Source organism: Rhinoraja longicauda, chromosome 36 (assembly GCF_053455715.1).
Source record: "Rhinoraja longicauda isolate Sanriku21f chromosome 36, sRhiLon1.1, whole genome shotgun sequence".
Classification (NCBI taxonomy): domain Eukaryota; kingdom Metazoa; phylum Chordata; class Chondrichthyes; order Rajiformes; family Arhynchobatidae; genus Rhinoraja; species Rhinoraja longicauda.
This window is the reverse complement of record NC_135988.1, coordinates 2435760-2452119: the sequence shown is the minus strand read 5'-3', so window position 1 is coordinate 2452119 and position 16360 is coordinate 2435760. Positions and strand designations below refer to the sequence as shown.

The 16360-nt window shown below is 47.6% G+C and overlaps 1 protein-coding gene across 1 annotated transcript in view; it reads right to left on the bottom strand.

Moving 5' to 3' along the window:
* LOC144610255 (scavenger receptor cysteine-rich domain-containing protein DMBT1-like) overlaps positions 1-16360 on the bottom strand; it is a 71882-nt gene that overhangs the window by 18965 nt on the left and 36557 nt on the right. The window contains exons 5-6 of the mRNA XM_078428845.1: positions 15219-15533; positions 1972-2283 (exon numbers count right to left, since the gene is read on the bottom strand). Of these exons, the coding sequence (XP_078284971.1) occupies positions 1972-2283; positions 15219-15533 (627 nt within the window). The remainder of the gene's footprint in view (positions 1-1971; positions 2284-15218; positions 15534-16360) is intronic.

Genomic DNA, 16360 nt, shown 5'->3' with positions numbered 1-16360 from the left:
TTGACAAATCTACTGGAATTTTTTGAGGATGTAACTAGGAAAATTGACAGGGGAGAGTCAGTGGATGTGGTGTACCTCGACTTTCAGAAAGCCTTCGACAAGGTCCCACATAGGAGATTAGTGGGCAAAATTAGAGCACATGGTATTGGGGGAAGGGTACTGACATGGATAGAAAATTGGTTGGCAGACAGAAAGCGAAGAGTGGGGATAAATGGGTCCCTTTCGGAATGGCAGGCAGTGACCAGTGGGGTACCGCAAGGTTCGGTGCTGGGACCCCAGCTATTTACAATATATATTAATGACTTAGATGAAGGGATTAAAAGTACCATTAGCAAATTTGCAGATGATACTAAGCTGGGGGGTAGTGTGAATTGTGAGGAAGATGCAATAAGGCTGCAGGGTGACTTGGACAGGTTGTGTGAGTGGGCGGATACATGGCAGATGCAGTTTAATGTAGATAAGTGTGAGGTTATTCACTTTGGAAGTAAGAATAGAAAGGCAGATTATTATCTGAATGGTGTCAAGTTAGGAAGAGGGGATGTTCAACGAGATCTGGGTGTCCTAGTGCATCAGTCACTGAAAGGAAGCATGCAGGTACAGCAGGCAGTGAAGAAAGCCAATGGAATGTTGGCCTTCGTAACAAGAGGAGTTGAGTATAGGAGCAAAGAGGTCCTTCTACAGTTGTACCGGGCCCTGGTGAGACCGCACCTGGAGTACTGTGTGCAGTTTTGGTCTCCAAATTTGAGGAAGGATATTCTTGCTATTGAGGGCGTGCAGCATAGGTTCACTAGGTTGATTCCCGGAATGGCGGGACTGTCGTATGTTGAAAGGCTGGAGCAATTAGGCTTGTATACACTGGAATTTAGAAGGATGAGGGGGGATCTTATTGAAACATATAAGATAATTAGGGGATTGGACACATTAGAGGCAGGAAACATGTTCCCAATGTTGGGGGAGTCCAGAACAAGGGGCCACAGTTTAAGAATAAGGGGTAGGCCATTTAGAACGGAGATGAGGAAGAACTTTTTCAGTCAGAGAGTGGTGAAGGTGTGGAATTCTCTGCCTCAGAAGGCAGTGGAGGCCAGTTTGTTGGATGCTTTCAAGAGAGAGCTGGATAGAGCTCTTAAGGATAGCGGAGTGATGGGGTATGGGGAGAAGGCAGGAACGGGGTACTGATTGAGAGTGATCAGCCATGATCGCATTGAATGGCGGTGCTGGCTCGAAGGGCTGAATGGCCTACTCCTGCACCTCGTCGCCAGCATCATCGTTAGGTTTACGCAGGGCCGTTTTTACAGCATTATGGGCCCCCGGGCAAAGCAGTGTACTGGGGCCCCTACCGTTACTCTCCCCCACCCCCCTTTCCCTACCAGCCCCCCCCCTGTCGTGCCGGCGAAAAGCACTTACCGAAAAGCACTTAGCGATGGACTTAGGATGCTACATTGTTGCGAAAAGCACTTACAGATCGCTGTGATAAGCACAGTGATGGAAAATGTTGCGAAAAAAGCACTTATTGAACCTACATTTTTAAAGTAGTATTTATTTATTGCAAGTCACTTAACATACACAGATCAGCATGGGGCCCCTATGCTCGTGGGCCCCGGGCAAGTGCCCATCTGGCCCATGCGTTAAGACGGCCCTGGGTTTACGCGCGACTCCCTCACCTCTTCAGCCAGTCATGACTGCTTTTTCAACATCAAACTCTCCACTCACAACACAGAGATTCAATGCAGGGGTAAATTTGTTCACAATCATCTTGAATTGTTCTACATTAATTTTATCAATTAGCAGACCTGTCCGGATTTGCTGGCGGATTGCTGTTTACGGGCATGGAATTCACCTAATGTGGGTATTCTTAATTTCCCCCTTCCTTACTCCACATTGAACCCTTCTCAAAATAAATGTCAACAACTGATCTCTGTATTCCAAGTGCAATTGAGGTTTAAAATTATTTTCCCCAAAGGCGGCACTCACCAGAACAGATCACACCCACATCATTCCCGTGGTTGCAATGACGAGTTCCTGAAGAACGGGGGCAGTGCCGAAGGCTTGACTCATTACCCTGACATCCAAAAACTTCGTTCCGCACAAGCCCAGTTCCCTCTCCGAAATAGGCCGCTCCCGGCACAAATACAGCGACCCCGCATTGAAGTTCATTGCACACCACGTTGGCATCATCTATATCCCAGTGCAGGTCGCACACGGTTCCCCAGATATCAATATATAGCACCTCCAGTCTTCCCGTGCACTGGTCACCTCCGGATACCAATCTTGGCACTTTGTGATCTGAGAAAGATATGAAGCACGGTCGTATTAGAAGCAACTGTAAGAATAATCTAAAGATGATTCCTCTGATTCTCATGATAATCTAAAGATGAAACCCTCAACACAATGCAACAGAGGAGAAAGTTCAAAGAGAAGGTGAACAACTCAAGAACAAGAGCTGAAAAGGCTTTGGCCCAAAAGTACAACAGATGCCACAAAGAAGTGCGAAAGAACATCAGGAGGGACAAGAGAACACTGGTGGAGAGGGTAGCCAACGAGGCAGTAATTGCAGTGACTCATAGGAACATGAGGGAGTTGTGTACCATCACAAGGAAATTGTCCGGGACATACCTGCACAGTAATAAACCAATTATAGACAAAAACGGCCAACTGCTCTCAACCCAGGAGGCGCAGCTCGACAGATGGGTAGAGATTTCGAAGGCCACCACCAGCAGCGCAGCCACATATTCCCACAACCAGGATACCACTACATATTACGTGTGATAGACCAACAAAATCAGAAATAAAGGCTGCAATCAAGCAACTGAAAACTGGCAAGGCTGCTGGCCTTGACAATATTCCACCTGAAGCCCTTAAAGTAGATATAGACTTATCAACAGACATGCTCTATGGCTTCTTTAGAAGAATTTAGGAGGAGGAAAAGACACCCACAGAATGGGCAGAGGGACACATTGTGAAACTGCCAAAAAAAGGTGACCTAAGAAAATGTAACAACTACCGAGGGATCACCCTACTTTCTGTAACTAGTAAAATTCTCAACCGGGTCATCCTCAACCGTCTTCAGGAAGCTGTAGAAGAGAGGCTACGGGACCAGCAAGCAGGATTCAGGAAGGATCGCTCATGCACAGACCACATAGCAACACTACGCATCGTCATTGAATAGTCTATTGAATGGTACATTGACAGGACAACACTATGGCGCCTAATGGACCACTATGGAATTCCCACCAAGATCATAAACTTAATCAAGAACTCTTATGATGGAACCTCATGCAAAGTTATGCATGCAGGCCAGCTCTCCCAGAGCTTTAGTGTCAAGATGAGCATCAAGCAGGGACGTCTACTGTCACCATTCCTGTTCCTCCTGGTAATTGACTGGATCATGATGGAAACAACTAAAGGGAAAAGAAATGGAATTCAGTGGACAATGTGGGAACAGCTAGATGACCTTGACTTTGCTGACGACATAGCTCTCCTTTCACACACAGATACAAATGCAGGAGAAGACGGACAGACTCTTACAAGCTGCAACAAAACTTGGTCTTACACCCAATACAGCAAAGACACAGGTGATGAAGTTCCATTCCAAAACCAGCAACCCTATCCTCATGCACAGCACAGCCCTGGAGGAGGTAGAAACATTCACATACCTAGGCAGTGTTGTGGACTGGAGGGGAAGATGCAGACATAAAAAGCAGAATCAATAAGGCTCGGGTGGTGTTTAACATGCTCAGGAAGATCTGGAGTTCAAAATACATCTCAATAAACACCAAAATACGCATCTTTAACTCAAATGTGTAGCAGGTAATGCTGTATGGATCAGAGACATGGAAAACAACAAAACACACAACAAACAGGCTGCAAACATTCATTAACAACTGGCTCAGAAGAATACTAAACATCTGGAGGAGAGACAAAGTAAGCAATGTGAACCTGTGGAAAAGAACAAGCCAGGATCACATTGACTTACAAATTCGAAAGAGAAAATGGAGTTGGATTGGACACACCCTCAGAAAACCTGCCACAAACATCATGGGGCAAGCCCTGAAATGGAACCCCCAAGGAAAAAGGAAAAGACGTCGCCCCAGGATCAGCTGGAGAAGAGGTGTCCAGACAGAAATGTCTGGGAGTGGGCTCAACTGGGGAGATCTCGAAAGAACCGCCAACAACTGAGTGAGGTGGAGGACATTTGTCAATGGCCTATGCTCCCTAGAGAAGCCAAGGGCTTAAGAAGAAGAAGATTCCTCTGTGGTGGAACTCAAACATGGAGCTATAATGAGCAGGGTTCCAGTCTGGTCTCCACCGATGTTATTTCTTCTCCACCTCCCTCCCCGCCATATTTATTCAATGTCGGTGGAGTGCTTTTGGCAGCAGACACTACAATGTTCGCTCCAGTATTGCAAATTGCATTGTACACGCAGTACATAACTGGCACAACGTCGATAAGAGAAGTTTGTTAAAGCAAAGTCAAACAATCTCTCACGCAGATATGCTTATTGTCACATTGCCCTTTTGTGGACTTTGTGCGTTTTCACTGCTGAATATCGGAACTGTGCTGAAAGCATCCTTTCTCTGGAAGTCAAATCAAAGTTCTCTGACATTCCTCTTTGTTTCCACTTATACGTCTATTGGACCTCTACAACAGTCATTCCCTTGCTCCACTATTTTGTTCTCTCGGATTCACCATTTCTCTGCCTTCATTTCCATGTCCACCCGCTCACATAATGGCACAAAGTCAGTGATTCCGCGTGAGTGGCTGCAGAAGTGCAGAACCGATTACCAACCGAAGGATTGGTCTCCTCTCACTCATTAACATCTGAACATTGCATGAGAAAGAATTGGTTTGACCAATCCCTGGGCTCGCACGAAGAGTGCTTTTGTTAAAGTGTCCAGAGTTTACCAAAGGAACATTCTTCGTTAAAACAATTCATTTTCCCTTTCTGTCCCATTTCACGGATTGGAAAAATTCATATTTATGGAAAAATCCGTCCTGTCCACCTGTGTGGCCACCTTCATGGAACTTTGTACCTGCACCCCTTTGTCTCTCTGTTCGACAACAGTCCAGGATCTCACTGCATAGGTCCTTCTCTGCAAAATGCACCATCTCACAATTATCGGAATTGAAGTCCATCTGCCGTTCTTAGCCTATTGACCCAGTTTATAAAATTCCGTTGAAATCCTAGATATCCTTTTTAACTGCACACTATACTACCAATTTCAGTGTCATCTTCGAAGTTACTGATCATACTCATTGGCATTATCACCTTGGTCCCGCGGTAAAAGTTCCCCTTTAAATTTACTACCAGGTCCATCCTCCTGCATCATTTTTATCCCGGAACATTGAGCTACGTGTCCTGACGCCATGAACCACGCAATGAGCTATTGTATGCCATTCCCATGTTTCAACCCAATTCCCGAATTCCCCTGTCAGTCCGGCATTGAAATAAATGCAGGTTAAACCATTAAACCATTCTCCTTCGAGACCTTCTCTCCAGAGATGCTGCCTGTCGTGTGAGTTACTCCAGCATCTTGTGTCTATGTTCGGTTTAAACTAGCACCTGCAATTCCTTTCCGCACAGACCATTCTCGTTCCCTGCCATGTACCTGCAAGAACTGTCTGCAAACCTGTTTGCCTGAACGTGTACTAGGCTCAACCTTCTTATCTGCCTCACCACTGATTTGTGTCCCATAGCCCAGACAGACTAATTTGACCCACCTATGTCACCTAAAACATCACCTATTCATGTTCTCCAGAGGTGCTGCCTGACCAGCTAAGTTACTCCAGCATTTTGTGTCTTTTTTGTGAACCAATATACTTGTTAATGAGGGGAATCATCACAGAAGAATCCTGATCTCTCTGCCTATCCCCTCTGTCTTCCCCGGTGTTCACCCTCTCAAAAGGCAAGATTGTAGGGTTGAGAGGGATAGATCCGCCACGATTGAATGGCAGAGTAGACTCGATGGGCCATATCGCCTAATTCTGCTCGTGTGACTTGGTTCTGTACGAGTGAGGTTGTGGCTCACAAATCTGATTCTGTTTTTTGAGGACATGACCAAAACAGTCGATGAAGGCAGAGCTGTACGCGTTGTATACATGGCTTTCAGTAAGGCATTCAAGAAGGTTCCACATGGTAGGCTGCTGTGGAAGGTTAGATCCCATGCGACAGCTGAATGAATAGAAAATTGGCTTCATGGAAGGAAGCAGAGGCTGTCAGTATACACAATATCACATCCAACTGACCATTGGAAAACAGAATTTAACAAATACTTGTAAATTAATTAATAAATTAATACTGCATTTTGTCGATTATTTCCCAATTATTCTCAGTTCTCTCGCTAGTTTCGAAGACAATTGAAAACATTCTAAATGCTCATTCGAAATGGTTGAGAATCAAAACAAAACTGCAGATCATGGAGGTACGAAATAAACAGAAAAGTGCCAGAAACACTCAGAATGTCAGGCACCCTGCCGAGATTCAGCAATAATGTTCACATTTCAGGTTGAATTCTCTTCTTCAGGTCTGAGAAGAAGAGAAAATAATCCGTTTAAAATTTCAGATTGAGGGCAGAAGAGATTTGGCCTGAAATCACCTGTGCATCGCTGCTAGAGTGCATGTGGACTCCTCTGTCAGAGTGAAGTTTGGGAGCGCGAGCAAATCATGCCAGGAGATACAAGGAATTGCAGATGATGGTTTGTACAAAAACACACAAGAGTGCTGGCGTAACTCAGCAGGTCAAGCAGCATCTCTGGAGAACATGGATGGTGACATTTCACGAGTTCATTAGTCACAGGAGCAGAATTAGGCCATTAAGCCCATCGAGTCTATTCCACCACTCAATCATGGCTGGTTTATCTTTCTATCTCAACGCCAATCTCCTGCCTTCTTCCCATAAACATTGACATCCTTACTAATCAAGAATCTATCAATTTCCGCTTTAAAGAAACACAATCACTTGTCCTCCATAGCCTTCTGTGGCGATGCATTCCACAGGTTCTCCACACCGACCAAAACAATTCCTCTTCATCTCCTTTCTAAGCTAATGCTCTTGTGAGTAAATTTGGGCCCCATATCTGAGGAATGTGCTGGCTCTGGAGAGGGTCCAGAGGTTTACAAGAATGATTCCAGGAATGAGTGGGTTAGCATATGATCAGCGTTTGGCATTACTGGACTCAACTCGCTGGAGTTTAGACGGTTGAGGGGAAACCTCATTGAAACTTACAGAATAATGAAAAGCATAGATAGAGTGGATGTGGAAAGGATGTTTTCACTGGTGGGAGAATCTAGGATTAGGGATCATAGTCTCAGAATTAAAGGGTGTTCTTTTAGAAAGGTGAAGAGGAACTTTTTTAGTTAGAAGCTAGTTAATCTGTGGAACCTATTGCCACAGAGGGCTGTGGAGGCCAAGTCAGTGGATATTTCTAAGGCAGAGATATAAAATTCTTGATTAGAATGGGTGTCAAGGGTTATGGGGAGAAGGCAGGAAAATAGGATTAGGAGACAGAGATCAGCCATGATTGAATGGCGGAGTGGACTCGATGGGCCAAATGGCCTAATTTTACTCTTATAACTTGTGAGCTTGTAAAAGATGCATTTGCTTGTTCTGAGGTTGCACCCTCTAGTCCTGTGCACTCCCAGTAACGGAAACATCCTCTACATATCCACTCTATCCTGGTCTTTCAAGCTTCACTGAGGTCCCCCTCCTCCTTCTAAACTCCAGCGAGTATAGGCACAATGCCATCAAACGCTCATCATATTTTAACCCAATCATATTTTAACCCAATCATTCTCTAAAACCTTCCCTGGACCATCACCAAAGCCAGAATATCCCTCCTCAGTTATGGGTCCCAAAACGGTTCACCATTCCCAAATGGGGTCTGACCAGTGCTTTATAAAGCATAAGCATTACATCCTTGATTTTATACTCTGATCCTCAAAATAAATGCGAATATTCTTTTTACCTTCCTTACTATTGATTCAATTTGCAAATTAATCTTTTGGGAAACTTGCACCAGCACTCACAAGTCCCTCTGCACCTCCGAGTTCTGAATCCTCTCCCAACTTAGAAAATAGTCTACGCCTTTATTCTCACTAACAAAGTGCATGACTGCACATTTTGCGATACTGTATTCCATCTGCCACTTCTTTGCCCATTCTTCCAACTTGTCAAAGTCCTTCTGCAGACCCTCTGCTTCCTCTACACTACCTGTCCCTCCACCAGTCATCTGCAAACGTGGTCACCAAGCCTTTAATTCCCTCATACAAATCATTGATATACAACATGAAGAGCAGTGGCCCGAACACCTGCCCATGCGGAACACCACTACTTAGCTTCTGCCAACCAGAAAGCCCACTTTATTCACACTCTTTACCTTCTGCCATTCAGCCAACCTTCTATCCATGCCTAGTATCTTCCCTCTAATACCATGGGCTCTCACCCTCTCATCCTCAAAGGCCTTCTGAAAATCCAGGTAAACAACATCCACTGACCTCCTTTGTCTATTCTGTTATTTAATTCCTCAAAGAATTCCAACAGATTCAGCAGGCAAGACCTCTCTTTCACAAACCCATGCTGAATAATGCCAATTTTATCATATGCCTCTAAGTACTCAGAAATTTAATCCTAACTAAAGGACTCTAAAATCCTACTAAACACTGAGTCTTTCACTTTGCTTCCTTCCTGAATAGTGAGATACATTTGCAATTTCCCAGTCCTCTGGGATGACTCCCGACTCCAGTGATTCTTGAAAGATTACCACTAATGCCTCCACAATCCCCGAAACTACCCCATTCAGAACCCTGGGATGTCGTCCACCAGGTACAGGTGACGTATCTACATCAGACCTTTCAGCTTCCCAAGCATATTCTCTTCAGCAATAGCAACTCCACTAACTTCTGTCCCCTAACTCTCTTGAATTTCAGGCACATTGCTGGTGTCTTCAGCTGTGAAGACAGATGCAAAATATTTATTTAGTTCATCTGCCATTTCTTCATTTCCCATTACTACTTCTTCAGCATCATTTTCCAAATGTCCAATGTCCTCCCTTGCATTTATTTTATTCCTAACTAGACCAAGTGGACCCGTTGGGCCCAAACTCCTGCATTGGTGCAGCACCCTCTCCTCCCCCTCTCCCCCTCCCTTCCTCCCCACCCTCTCTCCCTCCTCCCTCCCCTTCCCCCTCTCCCATCCATCCCCTGCCCCCCTCTCTCCACCCCCTCCCTCCATTCCCCCTCCCCTTCCCCCCACTCACCCACTCCATCCCCCTCAAACCTCCTTATTCCTCCCTCCCCCTCTCCCCCCTCTCTCTTCCCCTCTCCTCCTTCCCTCCCGCCTACCAGCCCAGGCGGCCGTCATTGGTGGAGAGCGGGGGGGAGGGGGGGGAAAGAGTCCTGTCCTGTCCCGGTGTGGGGATGTTCAGTGCGGTGTGTCCCCCACTATTGCTGCCCCGATGCCGCTGGGGAAGGCGCTAAGCCGGACAGAGAGTAGAGGCGACGGGGGAGCCGAGGGCAGGCCCAGGCCTCGGCCTCCACCAACGCCCGGCCTCACCGCCGCTGCTGCCACCTTTCCACCTGAGGTTCGAGGTTACTCGGTCACGTCCAGGCCCAGGCCCAGGCCCAGGCTCCGGCTGCTTCCCCCAGCACCGGGCCTGGCTCTCCTGCCCCCAAGAGACAGGCAGCTGAGCCCTGCTCGCACCCGAGATCAATGGGCCCCAGCTGCACTGGCATGGATGCGTTTGTTCTGCGCATGCGCGGATGCAGCGGCCATCTTACGTAAGTACCAGATCAACATGGCCCCAACTGCGCATGCAGTTTTTTAAACTTTAAAATGTGAATAACTTTAACAATATAACACCAATTTGAATGAAACTTCATCCATAGCACCAAAGGACAATGGTGCGTAAGGTGGGCCTAAAATTGTTGTGCTATCGTGTACCGTTTTGGCTGTAGATCAGGAACAAACAAACAAACAAACAAACAAATAAGAGTTTTAGTATATAGATATATTTAAAGAGACCTTTGCTTCCTCTTTTATATTATTGGCTACCATACCTTCATATTTCATCTTTATATAATATTGCCTTTTTAGTTACCTTCTGTTGGTCTTTAAAAACTAACCATTCTTCATGCTTCCACGTAATCTTGGCGTAATTGTATGCCTTCGCTTTTAGTTTTATGCTGCTTTTGACTTCCGTTGTCGCCTCACTCTTTCCTTAAAATCTTTCTTCTTCTTTGGGATGGAAAGATCCTGTGTCTTCCAAATTATCCCAGAAACTCCCACCATTGTTGCTCCACTAACTATCCTGCTAGGATCCCTTTCAACTTTAGCCAGCTCCTCCCTCATGCCTCCAAAGTTACGTTTACACAACATTAATTTGGTTTAGTTTAGAGATACAGTGCAGAAACAGGCCTTTCGGCCCACCGAGTCCTCGCCAACAGCGATCCCCGCATATTAACACTGCCGTACACATACTAGGGACAATTTACATTTACCAAGCCAATTAACCTACAAACCTGTACATCTTTGGAGCGTGGGAGGAAACCGAAGATCTCGGACAAAACCTACACGGTCACAGGGAGAACATACAAACTCCATAGACAGCACCCATAGTCGGGATCGAACCCGGGTCTCTGGTGCTGAGACCGTTGCTGGATCTCACCGTCAGGCAGCAACTATGCTACTGTGCCGCCCACTTGATTGCGCTACCGACACATACCGGTGATAATACAGATACATCGGATTTCATCCTCCACTTCTGAAACTGCAGGTTGAATTTTATCATATTGTGCTCATGATCTTCAAAGGATAACTTTACCTTAAACTCTCTGATCTAATCTGGCTCATTACACAACACCAAATACAGAATTGCCTTTACTTTCCACTACAAGCTGCTCAATGAAGCTATCTCAAAGGCTCTCCACAAACTCCCTCCCTTGAGGTGCAGTACCAACCTGATTTCCCAGTCTACCTGCATATTGCATCCCCCATGACCACTGTAACGTTTGCTGCTCCAGGTGTGGACTCCTGTATATCGGCGAGACTCTTTGGCCCTTAAAGCCTCCAACCTAATCGATCCCCCGGCCTGCATGGCCCGATTTTATCTTCTCCCCAAAATCCACAAATAGAATGTTCTGGCAGACCAGAACATTTCTGCTTTTTCATGTCCCACCGAATTAATTTCCACATACCTCAACTCCATCTCCCCAATCCATCCGTACCTATTTCCAAGACACCTCACATGCTCTTCGTCTCTTCAGTGACTTCTGTTTTCCAGGCCCCCACTCCCTCATCTTTACCATGGATGTCCAGTCACTCTACACCGCCACCTCCCACCAGGAAGGTCTTAAAGCCCTCCGTTTCTTCCACAATCGCAGAATTAGCTAATTCCCGTCCACTAATACTCTCCGCCTAGCAGAGCTCGTCCTTACCCTCAACAACTTCTCCTTTGACTCTTCACACTCTCCAAATCCAAGGCATAGCTATGGGCACCCGCATGGGCCTCAGCTATGCCTGCCTCGTTGTAGGGTACATCGAACAATCACTGTCCCAGGTGTAGACTGGCCCTATCCCCGAACTCTACTACCGCTACATTGATGACTGCATCGGTGCTGCCTCCTGCATCCATGCAGAACTCACTGACTTCATCAATTTCATGACTAATTTCCATCCTGCTCTCAAATTCACTTGGACCATCGCCGCCATCTCCCTACCATTGCTGGGTCTCACCGTCTCCATCACAGGAGACAGACTATTGACCAACATCTACAACAAACCTACTGACTCCCATAGCTATCGAGAATCCACTTCTTCCCACCCTGGTTCCTGTAAAGACTCTATCCCCTACTCCCAATTCCACCATCTGTGTCGCATCTGCACCCAGGATGAGGTTTTCCATACTAGGAAATAGGGGAGTTCCATTCTTCAATTATAGATGAGGCTCCCCCTCCTCCTATTCGTAACAAGGACAGAGTCCCCATTGTCCTCACCTTCCACCCCATCAGCCGTCGCATACAGCATATCATCCTCCAACACTTTCGCCACCTCCAACGGGATCCAGCTACTGGCCACATCTTCCCATCTCCACTCCTTTCTGCCTTCCGCAGAGACCATTCCCTCTGCAGCTCCCTGATCAACTTGATCCTTCCCACCCAAACCACCCACCCCCCAGGTACTTTCCCCAGCAACCACAGGAGATGCAATACCTGTCCCTTTACCTCCCCCCTTGACTCCATCCAAGGACCCCAACAGTCTTTCCAGGTGAGGCAGAAGTTCACCTGCACCTCCTCCAACCTCACCTACTGCATCCACTGTTCCAGGTATCAACTTCTGTACTTCGGCGAGACCACGTGCAGGCTTGGCGATCGTTTCGCTCAACACCTCTGCTCAGTCCGCCTGAACCTCCCAGATCTCCAGGTTGCTCAGCACTTCAACTCGCCCTCCCATTCCCAATCTGACCTTTCTGTCCTGGGCTTCCTCCATTGTCAGAGTGAGGCCCAGCGCAAATTGGAGGAACAGCACCTCATATTTCGCTTGGGTAGCTTACACCCCAGCAGTATGAACATTGACTTCTCTACCTTCAAATAGCCCTTGCTTTCCCTCACTCTCCAACCCCTCCCCAGTTCTCCCACCAGTCTTACTGTTTCCGACTACATTCTGTCTCTGTTCCGCCCACTCCCCTGAAATCAGTCTGAAGAAGGGTCTCGACCCGAAACGTCGCCTATTCTTTCTCTCCAGAGATGCTGCCTGCCCTGCTGAGTTACTCCAGCATTTTGTGTCTACCTTCGGCGGGACCAAGTGCAGGCTAGGCGATTGTTTCGCTGAATACCTCCGCTCAGTCCGCCTAAACCTACCTGATCTCCCAGCTGCTCAACACTTTAACTCCCACTCCACCCACACTGATTTTTCTGTCCTTGGCCTCCTTGATTGTCAGAGTGAGGCCCAGCGCAAATTGGAGGAACAGCATCTCATGTTTTGCTTGGGCAGCTTACTCCCCAACGGTATCAACATTGGCTTCTCTAACTTCAATCAGCCTTTGCTTTCCTTCTCTCTCCATCCCTTCCCCTTCCCAGTTCACCGACCAGTCTTACTGTCTCTGACTTCATTTTATCTTTGTGCTGCCCACTCCCCTGACATCAGTCTGAAGAAGGGTCTCGACCCGAAGTCACCCATTCCTTCTCTCCAGAGATGCTGCCTGTCGCGCTGAGTTACTCCCGCACTTTGTGTCTACCATTGTAACACTGTCTTTCTTGTATCACCTGATGTCATTTGTACCCTCAATCCTGGCTATTGTCCAGAGTCGATATAACCCCCATCAGGCTCCTGTTACCCTTGCAGTTTGTTAGCTCTACCCACAAGGATTCTACATCTTCTGATCCTATGTCCTCCCTTGCTGAGGACTGAATTTCATTCCTTCCCAGAAGAGCTACCCCACACCCTCTGCCCACCTGTCTGTCATTTGGATAGGATGTGTAACATTGGATATTCCATTCCCAGCTCTGATCCTCTTTCATCCACATCTATATGATGCCCACAATGTCGTACCTATCAACTTCTATCTGAGCTAGAAGCTCATCCACTTTGTTCCATATAATGTGGCATTCACTACCCTTCTTCTCAGATTGGTCCCCATTTTGTCTGACCTTGGACTCTGATCCCTTCTTAAACTTTCTGCCCTCTTACTTCTAGACTCTTCAGCATTTCCTCCTACAATTTCCCTCCCTTTAGCTTCATCCATACATTTCCAATTTGTTAACTCCTCCCCTTACTCCCATTATTTACGGCCTAGTTATGTGCTTCCCCAGGACCCTGGTACCGGCAGGGTTCAAGTGAGGTCCGGGTGAGAATTTACTTCAATGGAGCCAAATGACTCAACAAAGAACTGCAGATTGACACAAAAAGCTGGAGTAACTTAGCAGGACAGGCAGCATCTTGGAGAGAAGGAATGGATGACCAAGGGTCGTGACCCGAAAGGTCACCCATTCCTTCTCTCCAGAGATGCTGCCTGTCCTGCTGTTACTCCAGCTTTTTGTGTGATATTCAAATGACTCATCTGTTGACTTCTCAACATCTTTCTATCATCTAAAAGGCAGCGTTCAGGAATGTCCAGCAAGGCTTCCATGGGTCAACTCTGATAATACTCAGGAAGTTTGAGAATAATCAGGCGAAAGCAGTTCACTTACTGACTCCATATCCAGCACCATAACCATTTCCTCCAGCACATTATTCGTTCATTCTCTCTGTGACCGCGACATTTTATTGCGGTACTCAGCCTGAACGAATTGCATTGCACTTTCTCTGCTGAGTTACTGAAGGCGCAGACCTTCCATAGAAACATAGAAAATAGGTGCAACAGTAGGTTATTTTGCCATTCGAGCCAGCGCCGCCATTCAATATGATCATGGCCGATCATCCAAAATCAGTATCCCATTCCTGCTTTTCCCCCATATCCCTTGATTCTGTTAGCCCTAAGAGCTAAATCTAACTTTCTCTTGAAAAACATCCAGTGAATTGGCCTCCACTGCCTTCTGAGGCAGAGAATTCCACAGATTCACAACACTCTGGGTGAAAAGGTTTTTCCTCATTACAGTCCTAAATTGCCTCCCCCTTATTCTTAAACTGTGACCCATGGTTCTGGACTCTCCCAACATAGGGAACATTTTTCTTGCATCTAGCCTGCCCCTGTTCGTCGGACACAGGGGACCGCAGGCCGGGAAGGGGGAGCTGCTGTGCTGGCCCCTGCTCGTCTGCCGGAGAGCAGAGATCGAGAGGAGCCAGTGATGTTCGGGCAAGGAGTGAGGCCAGTTGGAAAGGAGAGGGGACCAGGGTCTGTCCTACCCCGCCCTCGTGATCGGCTGCGGGAGGGAGGCACCCGGGGAACAAAGGACGAGTGAAGAGAGTGGCGTGGCGTCCAAGGAAGGAGACGTCTGGAGGCCAGTAACAGCCTGGGACTTGCCTGGAACAGGCACCGCTCGGTGTTTCTTGGCCCCGGTAATTGTAACGGGTGAGAGTATTTAATGCTCCCGGTTGTGCGTGTTTAATTAAAACCAGTGTGATGTCCAGAACTGAAATTTGATTCCAATCGCAAAGGGATAAAACCGACAGACACTGGATTTAATTTCACACCACTCGCCGCGGGCGGTCAGTGCGAATAATGTACTCCCGGGGCATCGCGGAAAGTCACCAACCGCGGAACGAAGACAGAAAATGCTGATGTTTACCTTCGCAGATAACGCCGGCATCGTAGACGTGTGGGAAGTCATAGTCCCCCCATTCCGCAGATTCACACTCCCGCAGAGCGGCCTCGCTCCCGCTGCACCGAACATTATACGTCACGACGGGTCCGGACCCCGGTCCAAAGTGAGCTCCGCCCGGAGCTCCCACCGCGGCGCCGCAGCCCAGCTCCCGACACACCACAGCCGCGTCCTGCAGGTCCCAGCCCTCATCAAACACAGTCCCCCAGTTCCATTTGTAGTAAACCTCCACTCTCCCGGCGCATGGACTGCCCCCGTTCACCAGCCTCAACTTCACGGTTTCTGAAAGAAAAAATCATAAAACAGAAGAACAAACGTGACCGCCGGTTTGAGCCGCGGGTCAGTCACACACTACGCTCCCAGCCACCCCGAGCTCCAACCATTCAAAGTCCACATGTACCACGGAATAATCAACGGGAGCGGTAGGTTGTGGCAGACCCCGAATGAACTGTTAACAATGTCAACAATATGCAGTAAGCTGCTAACCGTCCGGAGAACCAGGTTCACCCGGTCATTCCCGGGGAGATGGCGGCGCCCGGGAGACAGGATGAGCTCCGGACACAAAGTGCTGGAGTAACTCAGCGGGCACCCACCCATGTTCTCCTGAGATGCTGCCTGTCCCGCCGAGTTATTACACTTTGTGTTTTAAAAAAAAACTAGCATCTACAGTTCCTTGTGTCTCCAAGGTCAGCGGCAGGTTCGTTTTCATTCTCGGGAGAGCGGCTGATGAGCTGCGAGGGTCAGTGCCCCGCTGGACTCAAAGCTCATGTGACGGGCAGTGGGACCCAAAACGTGTACGAGGTTTGAAGGCATTCTTGGAGTTGGACGCCAAAGGTGAAAGATCCGGACTGGGTCTCCACGCGACACGTGTCTCGGTGCTCAAAGGTGGGGTGAGCAGTGGGAACATGCCTGGAACCGGGAACAATGTCAACAGAGTCGATCCCCCACACTGCGCGCTTCAGGGACATTACTGCCTGTCCTGCTGAGTTACTCCAGCATTTTGTGAATAAATAAATTACTGATCATCACTCCGTCTGTAGACGGCAGTCACCTCGCAAGTAGCATTAAAGGTCTTCAGTAACAATCTGTGTCAGTAGCCGCACTCTTAA